The sequence below is a fragment of the Rhodnius prolixus genome, unplaced genomic scaffold (genome assembly GCF_049639745.1).
Source record: "Rhodnius prolixus isolate KJV_2025 unplaced genomic scaffold, Rpr scaffold_2, whole genome shotgun sequence".
NCBI lineage: Eukaryota > Metazoa > Arthropoda > Insecta > Hemiptera > Reduviidae > Rhodnius > Rhodnius prolixus.
The window spans coordinates 25896592-25912312 of record NW_027411592.1 but is presented as its reverse complement, the minus strand read 5'-3'; the positions used below and the strand labels follow the sequence as shown (position 1 = coordinate 25912312).

General features: G+C 32.1%; 1 protein-coding gene across 1 annotated transcript; it reads right to left on the bottom strand.

Annotated features, from left to right (window-relative positions):
- Positions 1-1276: 1276 nt before the first annotated feature.
- sip1 (septin interacting protein 1) lies at positions 1277-9800 on the bottom strand. Its single transcript, XM_074118603.1, has 14 exons — positions 9559-9800; positions 8910-9126; positions 8514-8691; positions 8088-8181; positions 7731-7926; positions 7466-7655; positions 7076-7291; positions 5920-6191; positions 5218-5414; positions 4067-4288; positions 3569-3775; positions 1971-2080; positions 1781-1890; positions 1277-1636 (listed from the first exon to the last, which is right to left on the bottom strand). The coding sequence occupies exons 1-14, from the start codon at positions 9662-9664 to the stop codon at positions 1489-1491; spliced, it is 2463 nt and encodes an 820-aa protein (XP_073974704.1). The 5' UTR covers positions 9665-9800; the 3' UTR covers positions 1277-1488.
- Positions 9801-15721: the final 5921 nt, after the last annotated feature.

The window sequence follows — 15721 nt, the reverse complement described above, 5'->3', positions numbered from 1 at the left end:
TGGACTGTTCTGGCACGGAAAGTTTAAAAATTACTTCAAGATGCACTAGATTAGATTTATTTATTTCTTTTTTAAATGATTCCTGTATTCTATACTATGGGATAAGATTTTTTTAAAGTCTATGATTACTAACTTCTATCAATCCATTATATTTTACTGAATTTCGATTAATTAAGCATCGGTCGTTAGTCAGTTAGTTGTGTCGTGTTCGATTAATTTCTTTATTAATAATATATTAATAAAGCAGGTTGCTTTTAAACATCTTTAAGCAGAATTTGTGAAGGACAACAAGGTTTTTTCCCCACGTTTTTGAGTTTTGCGAAATAATCATATAATTTAAAATTTCCCTAATTCGAAAGCTTCCCTTAGTTGGAGATTGAAAAATTACATTACTCATAATATTTCAGTGAGCAGTTTTTCTTTCAGCTCTTCTTTGTATTCATCTCTATTAATTAGTATAATCAAGTAATTATTATTATTTTAAGCCGACAATGCATGCTAAAAAAGTCGGGAGTTTTAGATACTGCAATAAATCCTTAATATCAAAGGACTCCATGGGATTTTTTTGAAGGGATTTGACATTGTGTTGGTAAAAATATAAATAAAAAACAAACTTTCGTTCCCCAAGATTTTGACATAAATATTTTTGAATTTTGAATAAGCAAATTTATGGAATTGATGTTATAGGTTTGAAACCAAAACCTAAGAACTGAGGTTTTACAAAACAGATGCTAAGTTCAACCAGAAAAACCTTCAAAATTGTTACTTTAAGAAGAAGGCAATATTTCTATGCTGTTTTGATTTTAGCTTGACATACTTCTGAAAAAATTGTCTTTTTGCTTTTGACAACTTTGAAGACAAGTCCTCATCTTAGAGCCATGTAGAAATCTAATATCACAGGATTTGCACAATGAGTTTTCTTCGATAAACAAAAATGATAACAATACCACTTCATACCTGAATTAAATAAAATTGAAGCACTGGTTGATAAGACGGTAGCTGAAAGTTGAAGAAAAGAACATTCACGATGTTACATTTTCTGCAGACTGAAGTTTATTTAAAAAAACCATCGGGCTAATTCAATCACCTGGTAATACCCTAACTATATATCAAATTCACGCACTTGTGACTACGGTTTTTGAGACATAATTAAATTCAAGCATTTAAAGCTACAGATCAACATATTTTTCATACTTAGAGGTTATCAATCACCACACAACTTAGGAAACATTAGCGGGCAGAAAATTATAGAGTGCAAAGAAATTATATAAACAAATAAAATAAAAAGATATTTATTTTACAATGTTTTGGACATAAATGCCAGAAACATGTGAAAGTATAAAATCCATTTATTTCTGTTTTTCTGTAGGAAATTTCTGACGTTTTTCATATTCCTATCTATACAGTTTACAAATCTTTAAGTGACAAGAAACAATAATTAATGTGTCTATATTCACGTTAGAAAGCAACAGCGACATTTTACTTCATTCATCCAATGCCAGCGGCCTTCTCTAAAAGCGCTTGCAACGATATTGGGATCCAGTTGCCCGTGTTGTGATCACAGTTAAAGATTACATTGCGATCTATGTACATTTGAACTGCTCCACAGCGGTAAACTTGTTTTCCTTCTTTATACCTGCACACAGAAAAAAAAAAAATCCTTTTTTAGCGCTTTGTAAATAAAATACTTCAAAGCTAATAAATATTTTGAAGCCACTCAAAGTGACTAGCTTAATCAGGAAGTAAAATTCGTATGAAGCAAATTTGAAGAATAATAAACCTGTTTGGCAGAGGATGAAATACGACGCCCCTTTCTTCACATCTTTTTTGGACAAGATCTTTATAGCCTTCAACCATTTGAGTTGCTGTACGCACTGCTTCCGCCATGCCCTGGAACAAGTGTGGAAATTTAAAATCTATCGAAGATAGAATCTACGCAGTCAAAATAACATTAAAAGAAGGAAACTAACCTGAAATCTCCCAGACGAAATATCAGGAGGAGGTGGTGGTGGTGGAGGGGGAGGTAATACTGGCCCACCAACGGATCTGCTCATTAACTCTAAAGCATTCCTAAGTTGATCTATACAAAAAAAATCATCAATTTAATGTTGGAAGCATTTCATTTCACTTGATGCTTGTCATAAGGTTTAGAAGGTTCCACAAAGGGGGTAAAAAAGAAAGGGAAAGTAATTTTTCGTTAACAAATATAATTCAAATATGAAATTGCCATAAGGGAGATTTTTTTTCCACATTTGATGAGCCCCGTAAAATTAAAAGATATACATTTCCTTCCAACTTCTAATTTTTTAAATATAATTGCTTGTAATGAACAATAAATGTGTTCTAATCTAAATAGGGAAGGAATTAGTTGAGTGGTTAGCGACTACTAGATTCCAACGTAGAGATCACGGGTTCCAAATCCAGCAGCTGGCTCTTAGAGATTCTCTTTCTAGCAGCAAAAAGCTCCGGGCGCGAATAACATCAGATGTTGACGCGCCTTAAATTAAAAAAAAAAAAAATCCTAATACTTAATAACATTTTATTATTATTGTGTAGAACCGTACATCAAATAAACTAAACTAAAATTAAACTTTGGAGTGAAATTTTTAGAACCATAGAGCGCTAAACATACTATGGACTTAATTCGGTAAAATGGAGCTTTCAGTTGAGGAATTTTCTACGCTAAGTCCCATAGCAGTACTTTCACACAAAGAAAGGGAAAAAACATGTTCTAAAAACCAAATTTTTCGGCCTCAGGGAACCCTCAAAAACGTTGGAAGTAACGTTTATTTACAATCACAAAACGTTTTGTAACTCATATGAACATATGGTTCCTGCAGTTACTCTTCTTTTTATTTTAGCTGTACAGGCACTATTCGCGGTCAGTTCGGAGCTAAGGTATTTGAATTAGTCGCATGTGGAGATGGTACAATTAAGAACTGAACTTGCTGTTCTCGTTAACTCTATTACCTTGAGGTGGCAATTGATGCTATAATAGGCCTGCTACCAAATGCTGCAGTTCGACATTTTTTCATAGGTCTTTTCAAATATTTGCCTCCAAGTGAAGATGTGATCCATCGTGGCCCTTCCCGGTCTAAACCCGCACATCAGTGTATCAACTCCCCCAGAATGCTTTCCGCCTTTGTGATTACTTTTTTTTTTTATAAATTACTATCGCCAAGATTTTATTTGCTACTGAGAACAAAGCAATGCCTCGATAATTCTCGCAATTGAGTTTATCTCCTTTTGTATACACTGGGCACAAAATAGCCCCGCTCCATACCATACTTTTACTTTACTAATCCGTAAATCTCAGTTCAATTTATAAAGTTTTTCTATTACAGCATATGCCTCAGATTTCGACAGTTCTGACAACAGGTGACTTATGGTTTATCAGTGACGGTATGTCTTATTTCTCTGGTGGGTAATGTAAGTATTAAATTATAGTGTGTGTGTTTTTACTATGACCATTGCTGAAAAATCTTTATAATGACAATAATTACTAGTAACTGCAATTATTTAAGAAAGTAGTAATCATCAAAAAATTGATAAATCATCGTAAATGTACCTTTAACTCTCTGTTCTTCAAGGAGATGGGGGGGTATTACCGATTTCCAGCCGGAATACCAAGCCATAACTTGATCATAATTTGGACAAGTATTCAGCCAAACAGTAAGCACCTGAAGCCACTTTGGGAAAAAATGTTGATCTAATAAATCTGCCATTAAAGGAGGTCGCACTAACTCATTCCATTCCATCACCCATTTCCAAGCATCTAAAAAGGAAAGTTTTACTACTTTAAAATATTAGCAACATATAACTGTCTGAACTGCTGAAAGATAATATCCAGTAGCTAAGGCATAAAATTTTGTCCTTATTACTGTACATACTGGCTAATTTCATTGTAAGCAAACATTAAATTGCCTGAAAGAAAAGCTTACACATGATAGTTCAATTTGTGCATTACAATCAGTATTTGTTTGGATCAAAATGATCATAGATGTGCATTGTAACCAATCAAACCAAAGAGATACAAATGAGATTTTTATTTCTATTAAAAACTAACCTAAATTTAAATTTTGATGAGATATATACATTTGTCCAAGTGCCTGAGCTAATTTCGGCATTATATTATTGACTAGAAATGTATCCATCTCTTGTGGAGTAAAGACATTGGCCCAAGGCTGCAACATATACCTAGCCGAGCTGTCCGAAGGATGCCATCCAGTAAGGGCGGTGGCCAATTTCTGTCTTATTACGGGAAGCACTGATACCCTAATACGTTTACCTAAAAAGAAACAAACACTACATTTTAAGGAAGAAATGATTTAAGAGATTGCATATGTCCTTAATTAATGTAATATGTATATACAGTACACAAATATAAAATAAATAGAAGTCAAGGCTATGTTAGAGGCGCGAAGCGCAAAGTTATGGAAATGTAGTACTAGGTCCGTTTCCTGATCAACGCTTTAAATGTTATTAAATGGAATAAAACAAAAATAAGCATACATTAGTTATCCGCCTTTATTCAAGACACCTTATCGGTAGTTAACCGTAAAGCTCGCCTGAAATAATAGGCCTTACTTTATATTGTATAGTTATTTGAGTCCATAAAACTGGGAATGTTTTTAGAACCTTTTTTTTTAATTCCCTTTGCCTTCCAAGTTTTCACAATGTTTTTGATATCAAGGTTCACTTGATACAGCCTTCTCTTGAATTAAATGTGAGAATCAATTGGTTGGCATTAATTAAGAAATGTTTTCATTACAGATACATACACATAATAGATACACTTACCCAATAGATGTGACTGAAAGTTGCTCTAAAAGAAACTGACATTATGAGTAAATTATTTCAGTTTAAAATAAACAGACTATTTTTAATTTTTAGCTCTCAAACGACTATCTCTTGTAATTAGTATCAAAATCACATCATCTCACGCTAACATTTAATGAAATATTACATTAATTTTATATGTTTACCACAATAACCCGTTAGGTGAAAAACCACTTTTATGCAGCCACAATATAAAATTGCGAAAACTCTAATTTTAATAAGAAGCTTTTCTATAATTGAGGTATACAATAATATACCATTATGTTACTTATAATATTTATGATATTATCATTTGGAAACAGCTCTTTTTTTGGCACTATAATCAACAATAAATAAATAATTCAGCACTATCTCCTACTATTCTTCAAATTACATTACCAAGTTGAGGCATCCAAGGCAGAACCCAAGTATGTATTGGAATTGTGTCAGTGAGAGGATTCCATTGTTCTACTGTCTCCTGTAACTTAGCCATCACTTGTTGCTGTAATAAATTGTCGAGAATCCACTTAGGCACTACTGATTCCCATGTTTCGAAGAGCGTTTGCATAGGTACTGGATCTTTTGCATTCCAATTTCTGCGAAAATTAATAAATTAATGTATCAGCGTCGTTTAAAATGTTTAGAAGTAATTCCTACATTAAATTTCTGAATTTGACCTAAGAAAGTTAAAAGCGAAAGTGACAAACTCGTGGCTTTTCCAACTTCTTCACATTTTCTTTAAAAACATTAAACTTTCATTAAATGAAGTTTTTAATACGTGATAACAGATGGTTTTAAAATTTATTTCGTGTTATTGAAAAATACCTACGCCGCTAAAAAAAATTTTCTGGTCATTTAATGGTAAAAAAAAAAAAAAAAATTGTAATGGGTTCTATTATAAAAGAGAAATTGAGACCAAGAAAAGATGGTTGCAATTATGGCTGTGTGTTACTAAATTTAATGTACTTTCAACAGAATATTTTACTTTGGCCCTTTATTCACGCGTTAAAAGTAGTTAGGTTAGCAGTGCGGAACAAAATATAAAATAACCCTTTTAAAAATATTGAATAAAATGTAAGTATATTAATTTTTGTAACATACCCAACACACTTGATGATCTCAGGGGCCCATACTTCCCATAATATTCTGTGCAAAGGATCAGCCAATGTTGCCTGAGTGCCACACGCTACCGCTGCGAGTGTCGCGCCCTGTGCACTTGCTAAGAGTCCAGCCCATTTTAGAATAAGATCAAGCGGCCCCCTTGCATCCACTAATGGTGACCATTGTTCTAACTCTTTCTTCAAGAGAGGTTTCAAAATTCCTGGAGCCAAGCCAGCAAGGTTGTACATTATGTATTCTGTAGGATGATTAGTCTAAAATAAAATAATAATAATGATATTAGTGACAAATTGAAAAATGTTTCTCTTTCTGGTTAATATTATTTTTTAACTTAATACAACGGCTGACAATAATAAACGATCAAAGCTTACTGAGTTCATTCACTATTGTCCTCCCAACATATACAACACTGCACCTCATATTAATGATCTGTAAAAGGCTCGTAGAAAGTGAAAATGCAAGAAGACAACCACATTCGAACACGGAACTTTAGATCCAGCGAAGCTAACTACAAGGCTAAATTTCCTGATCTTTCAGTAATCGATATTGCTTACAAAATCCTTTGCCCCGACCACAGAATTTTATTAGTTTCTCTTACATTCAGTAAGAAGAAGTGCTAAAATTGTAGAGTTTATTTTCCACTAGAAATATAAGCTTGGTATTTTAGCGCTCTTAATATTCTACTTATTAAATAATAAGAGAATAATATTAAATAATAGGAGAAATAAGTATGTTGCTGAAAAATAGCAAGAAAAGTCGTAAAAGTGATTTTTTTTTTTTTTTCTTAGTGAACCTTAAAGCTCAAAATCAAAAATCTTCAATTCGATGGTAATAGAAATTTCAATCACTTACACTGTTCCTTCAGTGCAGGAGCGGAATAAAATAACCTGATTCCCCTCCTGTAGATAGAATGCTCTTTGGTATAAATGGACATACTGTGTTCTAAACTGGAGTAAAGACTTATTGATCTACAGTGACAAAGAGAAATATATGAATGTAGCCCTAGTAAGCAATATTAGATAAAACTTGCAAGATGAGAAAAGGTGGGCTTTTTCCATAATTCTAGTTACTAAAATGAGTTAGGCTGATTGGAAAAATAATTTATTGTAAGAATGATTGTAATATAAATAAAAATTACTTGTAATTGTTGATAAGCATTCGCAATATCATCCAATGACATGCGACCATCCTTGCTTCCCTGTGTAAGAGAATCGAGCACATTCAAAACATGTTCTAATGAACTGATTGTTGCTTCTTCTTGATCCACTACTTTTTGCATTGTATCCCTATCGTTTTTCAAAGATACGATGCGATCTTCATTGTATCTCAACTGTCGATCTTTGGCGATGATGTCCTTCAAGAATTAATAAAGAAAAGCATGATTAAACAAAAAACAAAAAAGTTACGTTTAAAAAACTCCAATCAAATCTTAAATTTCTAATGACCAAACCTAGTTTAAGATAAAATTCTGTTTAATGTTAAATTATTATTTTAAAAAACTTATAATAAACCATTAAAATAATCTTACCTGTTCACACATTTCTACAAGCAGATTAAGATTATGCAGTAATTCAGGCATTTCGAAGTTTTTGAATTTCTTGTCCTTCCTAAGATCCCATTCATCAGATGGTTTCTGATTTCCAGATATTGCATGATACCCAGATAATACTCTCTGTTCTGGGCCAGTCATATCTATCACCTTTACCTTGGAAAGCTCACTGAAATTATCACCAATTATTTTTTTAGATTAAAACAATCATAAAATTAACCGAAATGAATTTAGTATCACTTACTTAAATTCTCTTTTTCTCTGGGGTTGCCAACTCTGGTCTAATACATCTTCAATACTTTTATAGATATATTTGGCTTTCTTGTTTCTTCCATGTTCGCCTTTTTTCCACAAGGATATTTTCTCTATGCCCTCTTTAATTTTTTGTGGCTCTGGTTTAACTTCGGCTACTTTTTGAGATTTCTCTGGACCATAAGCTCCTGCAGAATTGTTAAAAGGCACGTTTATAAATTCAATATTTAAAATGACCTTACATTTATTAGATTTCAATGTACTCTATTGGTAAAGACATCTAAAGTTGTACTTCGTAAGATTCCATTCATCAGATGGTTTCTGATTTCCCGAAAGTAATCTAACTTACCAATAGCGCCTCGTCCTTTTCTCAGTTTCGCTTCTATGGGAGCCTGTATTCCTTGGAGATCCTTTCCCAGCCCTTTTCCAGGTTGGAAACCCATCTGAGTAAAATAAGGATTAATTTGATTACTTTAGAAAGGGATATAAAAGATAAATCTCTGTACTTAGGTTAGACTGCTAAAATATGGTATTCTGTGTTTACTTCGTACTATTAGAGAACAGAATAATGAAGTCAGTAGTCGGACAGTAGGGAAGTCAAGAAAAAAAAAAACCTCACAAGTGCTTAGTGTTTATCACAAGTTCACGAAGAAAATGCTGTTCGGCTGACAGCCCTTCAAAGTATTTAAACCTTTTAATAATCTTTAAAAACTTATACATTTAAACTATCAATTTAAGAAAAACGAGTAAGCATTATTTAATTAATCCTGCTTACCTGAAGGAGAAGTTTGGCACCTATTCCCTTTGTGTGTTTTTCCCAAGTGCCTACACCTTTGTTACTAAGGACGGAGTTGTGTTGGTAATGTTTCTTTCTAAGACCAGCTATTTCCTCCGCTCCCGTATTAAGCAGAGAATCCAACTTGAAGGCCATTCTGGGTTCTTTTTCATCATCACTGAAATAAAATATTAATTTGTACAAATTTCTTTAGAAACGGACGGTATTTTTCTTTCAACATTTTCAATTCAACTTTAGGATTATAAATATTAAATCAAGAGATTTAAGATATTACTTTTTTGCCATTTTGCAACAGGAAACCAAAATCTTGGCAGATGTTTCAAGAAATCAAGAATAAATGGCACAAAAACGTATTAAATGTTTGCGATAACTTACCTCGAGCTTGACCCAGCTTGTATGAGGATGTCCCCACCATCTTCATCTTCTTCATCGTCGCCTTCTTCCTTCTTTTCCTGTGGCTGGCCTGCTTGCTGCACGCCGCCTGACACAAATCCTATCGGTGCCGAGGAGAGGTTTTTTGCCTTCCGGGAACCAGACTTGAACGATGGCCTGCCTTCACCCTCATCGTCGTCACTGTCGCGGGACCAAATACCTATAAGAATATTAATAACTATTTATATTACTTGGAAATTTTGTCAGAACCGAGTAGACTAGTCAGTAAGTGTAGTGTGATTTCAGTCAGTAAGTGTAGTGTGAGACGGAAACATAGTTGAAGTCAAATTCTCAACACCAAACTGATAAATCAACCTCTGATGATGGAAGGAAGCCCAAAACCGGTCAGGGATACTAAAACTCATAGCTATTGCGTGTATCGACGAATAAAATAAGCGAATTATTCAGCACTGAGGACTTGGCCACATTTTCAATAAATGTTAATGCTGGAGGAGTTTATATAAGCAATATTATAAGCAAGTATATAAGCAATAATAGTAAGGATGCACTGAAATTAAATATAACTGCATTGTTAACAGTTTGTTTTATAATAATCAGGAAATATACATACATATGTATAATAATAACTAACCATATATTTGTTGATTTTTAGTCGTTCTTCTACGTCTATTTATATTAAACTCATTCTCTAGGTCATAATCAGTTACTTCAAAAGCTTCATATTCTTCGTCAGACATTTCTAAAGTTTCATTTAACTAAAACATTAAATCTACAGTTGTTCTTAAACGAAAGTAAACACGTACTTATTTGAATAAAAAATAACCCATATAATTCACACACGTCTTATTACGTTAGCCTAACTATTACAACCACTATCTGTTGTTGTTTACCAGTTATAACCATAAAACTACCTTACCAACATAAAACTCTATATCTCAACATTATAGCGCTAGTTTCTATTTAGTAAAATCGATTGCAGATGACAAATCCTGGATAATTTCCCAAAGGGTTCCTTCCAACTTGACTTTTCATTTAAAATGATCAGTGAATCTCTAACAGAAATGCGGAAATCCGACAATTGATGAAAAATTCGTCCACCACTAGCCTCCACATTAGGAGTGACATCCCTTCCTGAGAAAGAGTCGGATAAGTTGTTAGCCCAAAAAATCTCGACCAAAAATTCTATGAGGTTTGTGATTTTTTAAAGCTACTAGAATTGCTAAGATACTGGCAGGGTAATGTTTTATTTCTTGCACTTATTATTGAATAACTTCGCTCTGAAATATTACTTGGCAATCTTAGATACATTTTACTTGTAATAAAATCCAACAAAACTATGTTCCAAGACCAAAGTGCATAAAGTTGCTCTTGCTACACACATTTACATATGATGTATGTATATTAAAATGGAATATTACAGGTAGATAGTTGGTTTAGTAAGAATTCTACGTTTAAGAGAACCTTTGCATTTAAAGTTAAATTGTTAAAACTTAAAAGTTAAAACTGTTTAACTCCATTGAATTTTACTTAGCAGACTTTTTTTTTAAACAAAAGAAAAAGAAAGAAAAGTGGTTTGTGATTATTAAAATTGTCCGTTAGGAAAGCTGTAAAAGGATTGATCGTCAAAAACTGCACTGGAAAGTGTGACGATGAAAACCACCCAACTTTGATAATTTTTTAAGAGGGTAAAATGAGGATAACAAGAACAAGTTTCTACCTTAGTTCTTATTTACTATCATCACTACCCAACTATGTTCACCACTCTAAGTGCACAACAAATAACAAGTCACGTTCAGATACCATTGTGTTGTTCTAGGAAGGAATAAGCAAATACGCAGCGCTCAAGATATCCTTATCTCATGGAAGTCACAAAGAAGAAGGTAGTAGAAGAGAGGCAGTCATGATGAATAAAGAAGTGAAAGAGGCTGCGCTATGCCTCAAATTGAATATTGGAAAAGATAGGGCTGGTTTTTTCCTCCAATATATTGGTAAATTAAGGCATTAGAAGACAACAGTAACTGTGCATACCAATATGTTGGTTTTTTCCAGCCCTCATAACAAAATAATGGTTAACTTGCAAACAAGACCACAAAAACAATAAATAAATAATAAGAACATTAATTTTCAAACTAAAAAAGTTAAAATATATACGATTTACCAACTCTTTTATTATTTTACTTTATTATTAGAAAAGTACATGACAAACTAGAGCAGCGTTGGACGAAGTGTATAAGCCTAAAAGGAGACATGTTGAAAAATAAAAAAGGTTTACCCCAAAAAATTAAGTAGTTTTTATTTTTGCACGGACTTTTCAAACGACCCTCGTACTAAGGGGTACTAAATTGATCAACATGAAATTTTTAAATGATGAATTGTTAACAATTTTATTTTGTAAATATGAGTTAGTAATTCAGTTATCTTCACAAGATAAATCCATATTTACCTGTTTATCTTTATTTATTTATTTAATACTGCATACAAAGTAGAATCTTTAGATTTTTTTATCTTTTAATAAATCTCAAATGCGTAGAATAATACGGGAAACACTTTTGTATTAAAATGTGTACCTTGCTAAAAATATTTTACTTTTTTAATATTGTAATCTGAAAAACTAAGTAAATGTTAATAGGTAGCAAAGACAGTGAGAAGAAGTCATCAAAATGCTTTAAAACAGCTCTCTGCAAATATTGTTATTACTATTTTTTATTTATTTATTTTTTTAAAATAATCATTCCCGGCCAAAAATAATTTTTTTATTTTAGGGGAATCAGATGAGTGAGCGCTAATAGGGACCGAGAAAGAAAAATCTATTGACAAACGTCAGAACTTGTATTAACTCTGAGTAATGCTCTGCGTGGGATCCCATCTCTGAGTTAATCCTTTCCCTCAAGTTCTTTTTCCTCATCAATTACTATTAATTGTAAAGAGATTTATAAATTTGTTGTTTTAATTTTCTTTACATGACGATTTGGAATTGTATAGTGAAAGGTTAGAAACAAGCTCAGATATATGAAGATTATCTATACTTGTTTTTCAGGCTAAACTCATTAGGTTCTGAAGAATGTAGTCTTCTCTTTATAGTGCACATCTTAATGCATTTAATAACACTAAATTTTTTAAAATTTTATGAAAGATTGATAATATATTAACGGAAATAACGTACTTTCTGACAGTTCTTTTAGATCTCTGGCTGTTTTTCACAAGAATATTTATTTAAATTATTTATAGTAACTTTTCATACGGAAAGCAATTAAATATTTAGATAAATTTCGAAGTTTAAACAAAAATTGGATTATGAGAGCTGTGGAGGAAAGAAAATGTGTGCACAAAATGTGCTGATCATACGCGGATTCCCTGCTAATTTGTTGGATTATTTCACTCAACTACGATAGAATTAGCTGTTCCCAAATATTGTTAAAACCAACGCAATAAAAAGGTAATTTTAGAATGTCTATTTTTGAAAACTTTTTTTTTTTTCCTCAAGACCTGTTAAATATAATTTTAACATGTTCTGTGTTAATTATATTAACATGTTTAAGTACTTCCAGCATGTACATTACCCGTACTAAAATATTTAAAGTTAAGGCGTTTTTAATCACAACTGAGTGAATAATACTTTTAGTTAGAAATCTTTTCCAATAGGCAAATTTGAATACGAATTTTAAAATATTTTCCGCAGATTTTGGTTATTACATTTAGCACAGACGGCATTACTTCTATCTCTTTTGCATGATTCTTAAACTTGAACATTCAACCGATTTTCAATATTCTAGATAGAGGCATGAAAGTATTTTCGGGTTCTTCGTTATAGAGCTTAGTTCTTCGGCCAATTATTAAATTAATTTTTTTCTTGAGATTTTTACTTGTGACCTCTTTATATAAAACCCAAGCATTGGTTGCTGCTAAATCTAAGACAGAATACGTGAAGAGGCCATCTGCGAGAGCCTGCTTTGGTACTATACCATTTGATCTAGTACATATAGCGACATCATACTTCAGTATTATCATAAAATAATATAGTTTGCTATACACTTTTTATTTTTTTCAATTTTCACAGTTAGATGCTTTGGCCTCAATGCACCAGTTTTTTCACAATTCAAGATCTCTTCGATATTTTACCATTATAGCGACCCTTATCTAGAACTAAAATATTTATTTACATTTTCGTAAATACATCTTATATATGAAATTCTGAAATTACCTTGGTGCGCTTAAAATTCTTTGAAAAAAAATAAATTTTATAAATTATTTTCGTGTTGCTAAAAATGCACTAATCTCTTCGATGGCATAAATCGATATGAAAGTTTAGGAAGAATTTTTTATCAGAGCTTTCATAAAAGCTTTCATCAAAAAAAACTTGCAACAAGTAATTTCATAATAATGAATGTGCAAGTTGGTAATAGATTTCTAACTAATTCTAATTTTCTGTTCTAACAAGTTTGAACAATAAAACTCTCGCATCAAATTGTTTGCAAAAAATTTCTATGTACAAGAAATAAGTTACGACCTATTTAAAAATATTTAAGGAGTCAATTTGACTCTCATCCGTAGAAATATACAGCAAATATGGATTATTGGTGGAGAGGGGAATGAATTAGTATTTGTATTAATTTCATAATTTTTTTCAATATATGTTTTTAATAAAATTATTTTTGTTTTTCCAAATATATAGCAATAAAATAGTAAATGAGTCAAATTGACTCGCTTGGCAATCTAGTGAATAAAAAAGAGGCAGAATCTTATTTTTTTCTTCACAAAATTAAGTGAATTTTTATTTACTTTTATAAATATATTGATATTTAGCTTCTTCAATATAATTTAGCGTCCTACGATTTATGCATAATAAAGGAGAATTTACTGCGTTCCTAAAACTAAGAATTAGAATAAAATTCCAAAACTGGAAGTACGATTTTACTGAATTCATTTCACAAAAATTGCTCTTTCAAGTTTTTAAACGTTGTATTCTGGTTTACTTCTTTTATTTGGAAACTTTTCCAAGTCAAATTTGATTAATTGATACTCTTATGCGAGAGGAAACTTTCTTTTTTTTTCGGAGGTGGAAAACTAATCTACCTAGTTTTCCTTTAAAGTACTTTTTCAGTAAAACGTACAGTTTTGTTTCATTTGTATTATTAAAACTGTCCGGTAGGACAGTTGTATAAGGGTTGATCGTCAAAAAGTGCACGAAAAAGCGTAACGTTAAAAAACACCCAACTTTGACAATTTTTTTCTCTTTTTCTATAAAAGATAAAATTCCCAAATTTTCTTTAAAATATAGAGCAAACCCTCCTTTATAACTGAAATTTTTTTGCAACCACCCAGACCTAATAGATTTCGAGAAAAAAGTTGCCGAAAATGAGCAAAAACGGCATTTTCAGAAATTGTTGTTGTTCTTGTTCTTCTTCTTCTTCTTCTTCTTCTTCTTGTTGTTGTTGTTGTTACCTTTTTTGTAAACTACGTAGCGCCTAAACGCGTGAACCGATTTTCATGAATGAGGTGTCATTCGATTCGGAATTTTATGTAGATGTGCCTTTTGGGGGTCTCGACCCTGTACATCGAATGGGAGAGGAGTTAGCCCCCTTTATGTAAGGCCCCTTCAAAATTATTATTACTAATTACTCTGTAAATCTTAGCCCGATTTTGATAAAATTTGGTAGGATGATGGGGTTAGGGCTCCCCTATGTAACATTAAAGCGACGATCTGCTCTTACGCTAGTTAAGGGGAAGTATAGCAATCGTTTCAAATTATCGACACGTGAACTGATTTTCATGAATGAAGTGTCATTCGAATCGAAATTTTGTACAGATTTGCACTTTAAAAGTCTCGTCGCTATGCCTCATATGGAGGGGAGTTTGCCCCACCCAAGTAAGGCCGTTTCTAAAACTATTATTACCAATATTTCTATAACGCTTTGTCCGATTTTGATAAAATTTAGCACGAAGAAGTGATTAAAGCTCCTCTACATGGCTGTGAAGTGCCATCATGCTCTTACGCCTACTAAGAGAAAGTACTGCAATCGTTAAAATTATCAATGGGTGAACCTATTTACATTAATGAATTGTCGTTCGATTCAAAATCTTTGCCTCTTTGCCTTTTAGGGAGAAGTACTGTAATCGCCCGTTGATTTTTCTTACTCCTCTTAAAAGGAAGGTCTGAAATCGCAGTTTAAATTTGCTTTTTACGTACAAATACCTTCCTATTTTATGTAAAAAGGCTTTCTCAAAAAAATTGTTGTTGAGGATGGTTTGGGGACCGCAACTATAATCATTCTTTAAAAAGATCTCTCCAGTGGTAGTTTCGGTTCCTACTTAACACCTTATCAGGTTATAATGATAGAATTGCTTATTCCAAATTTAAAAAAAACAGTAAAGCAGATATGTAACTTAGCAAAATAGACAAAAATGAAAATCTATCCAAAAGGTACAAAAATCTCCTTAACAAAAACTTACAGTTTAAAAAGTTAAGTATAAGGGTTGATTAAACGCCAAAAGGTACACAAATCAGCATGTACCCAACATTTCATTCAAGCTTAGTTGATATAATTTAAGTAATTTTGCTGCATTAACTTTTCCTTCACATTTTTTAGAATTTATTAGATGTCACAGACCCTTATGCTGGCCATTTTCATCTACAAAATATTTGTTCAAGTAGCACTGTAGATTGACTTTAATATCTATTAATCTATAATAATCAAACTATTAATTACAGGTTAAAAAGAAAACGTTATAAAAAATAAAAAAAATTACGAGGCTACAAAATTTAAAAACTTTTTTAAAAAAATGCTTACACCAAC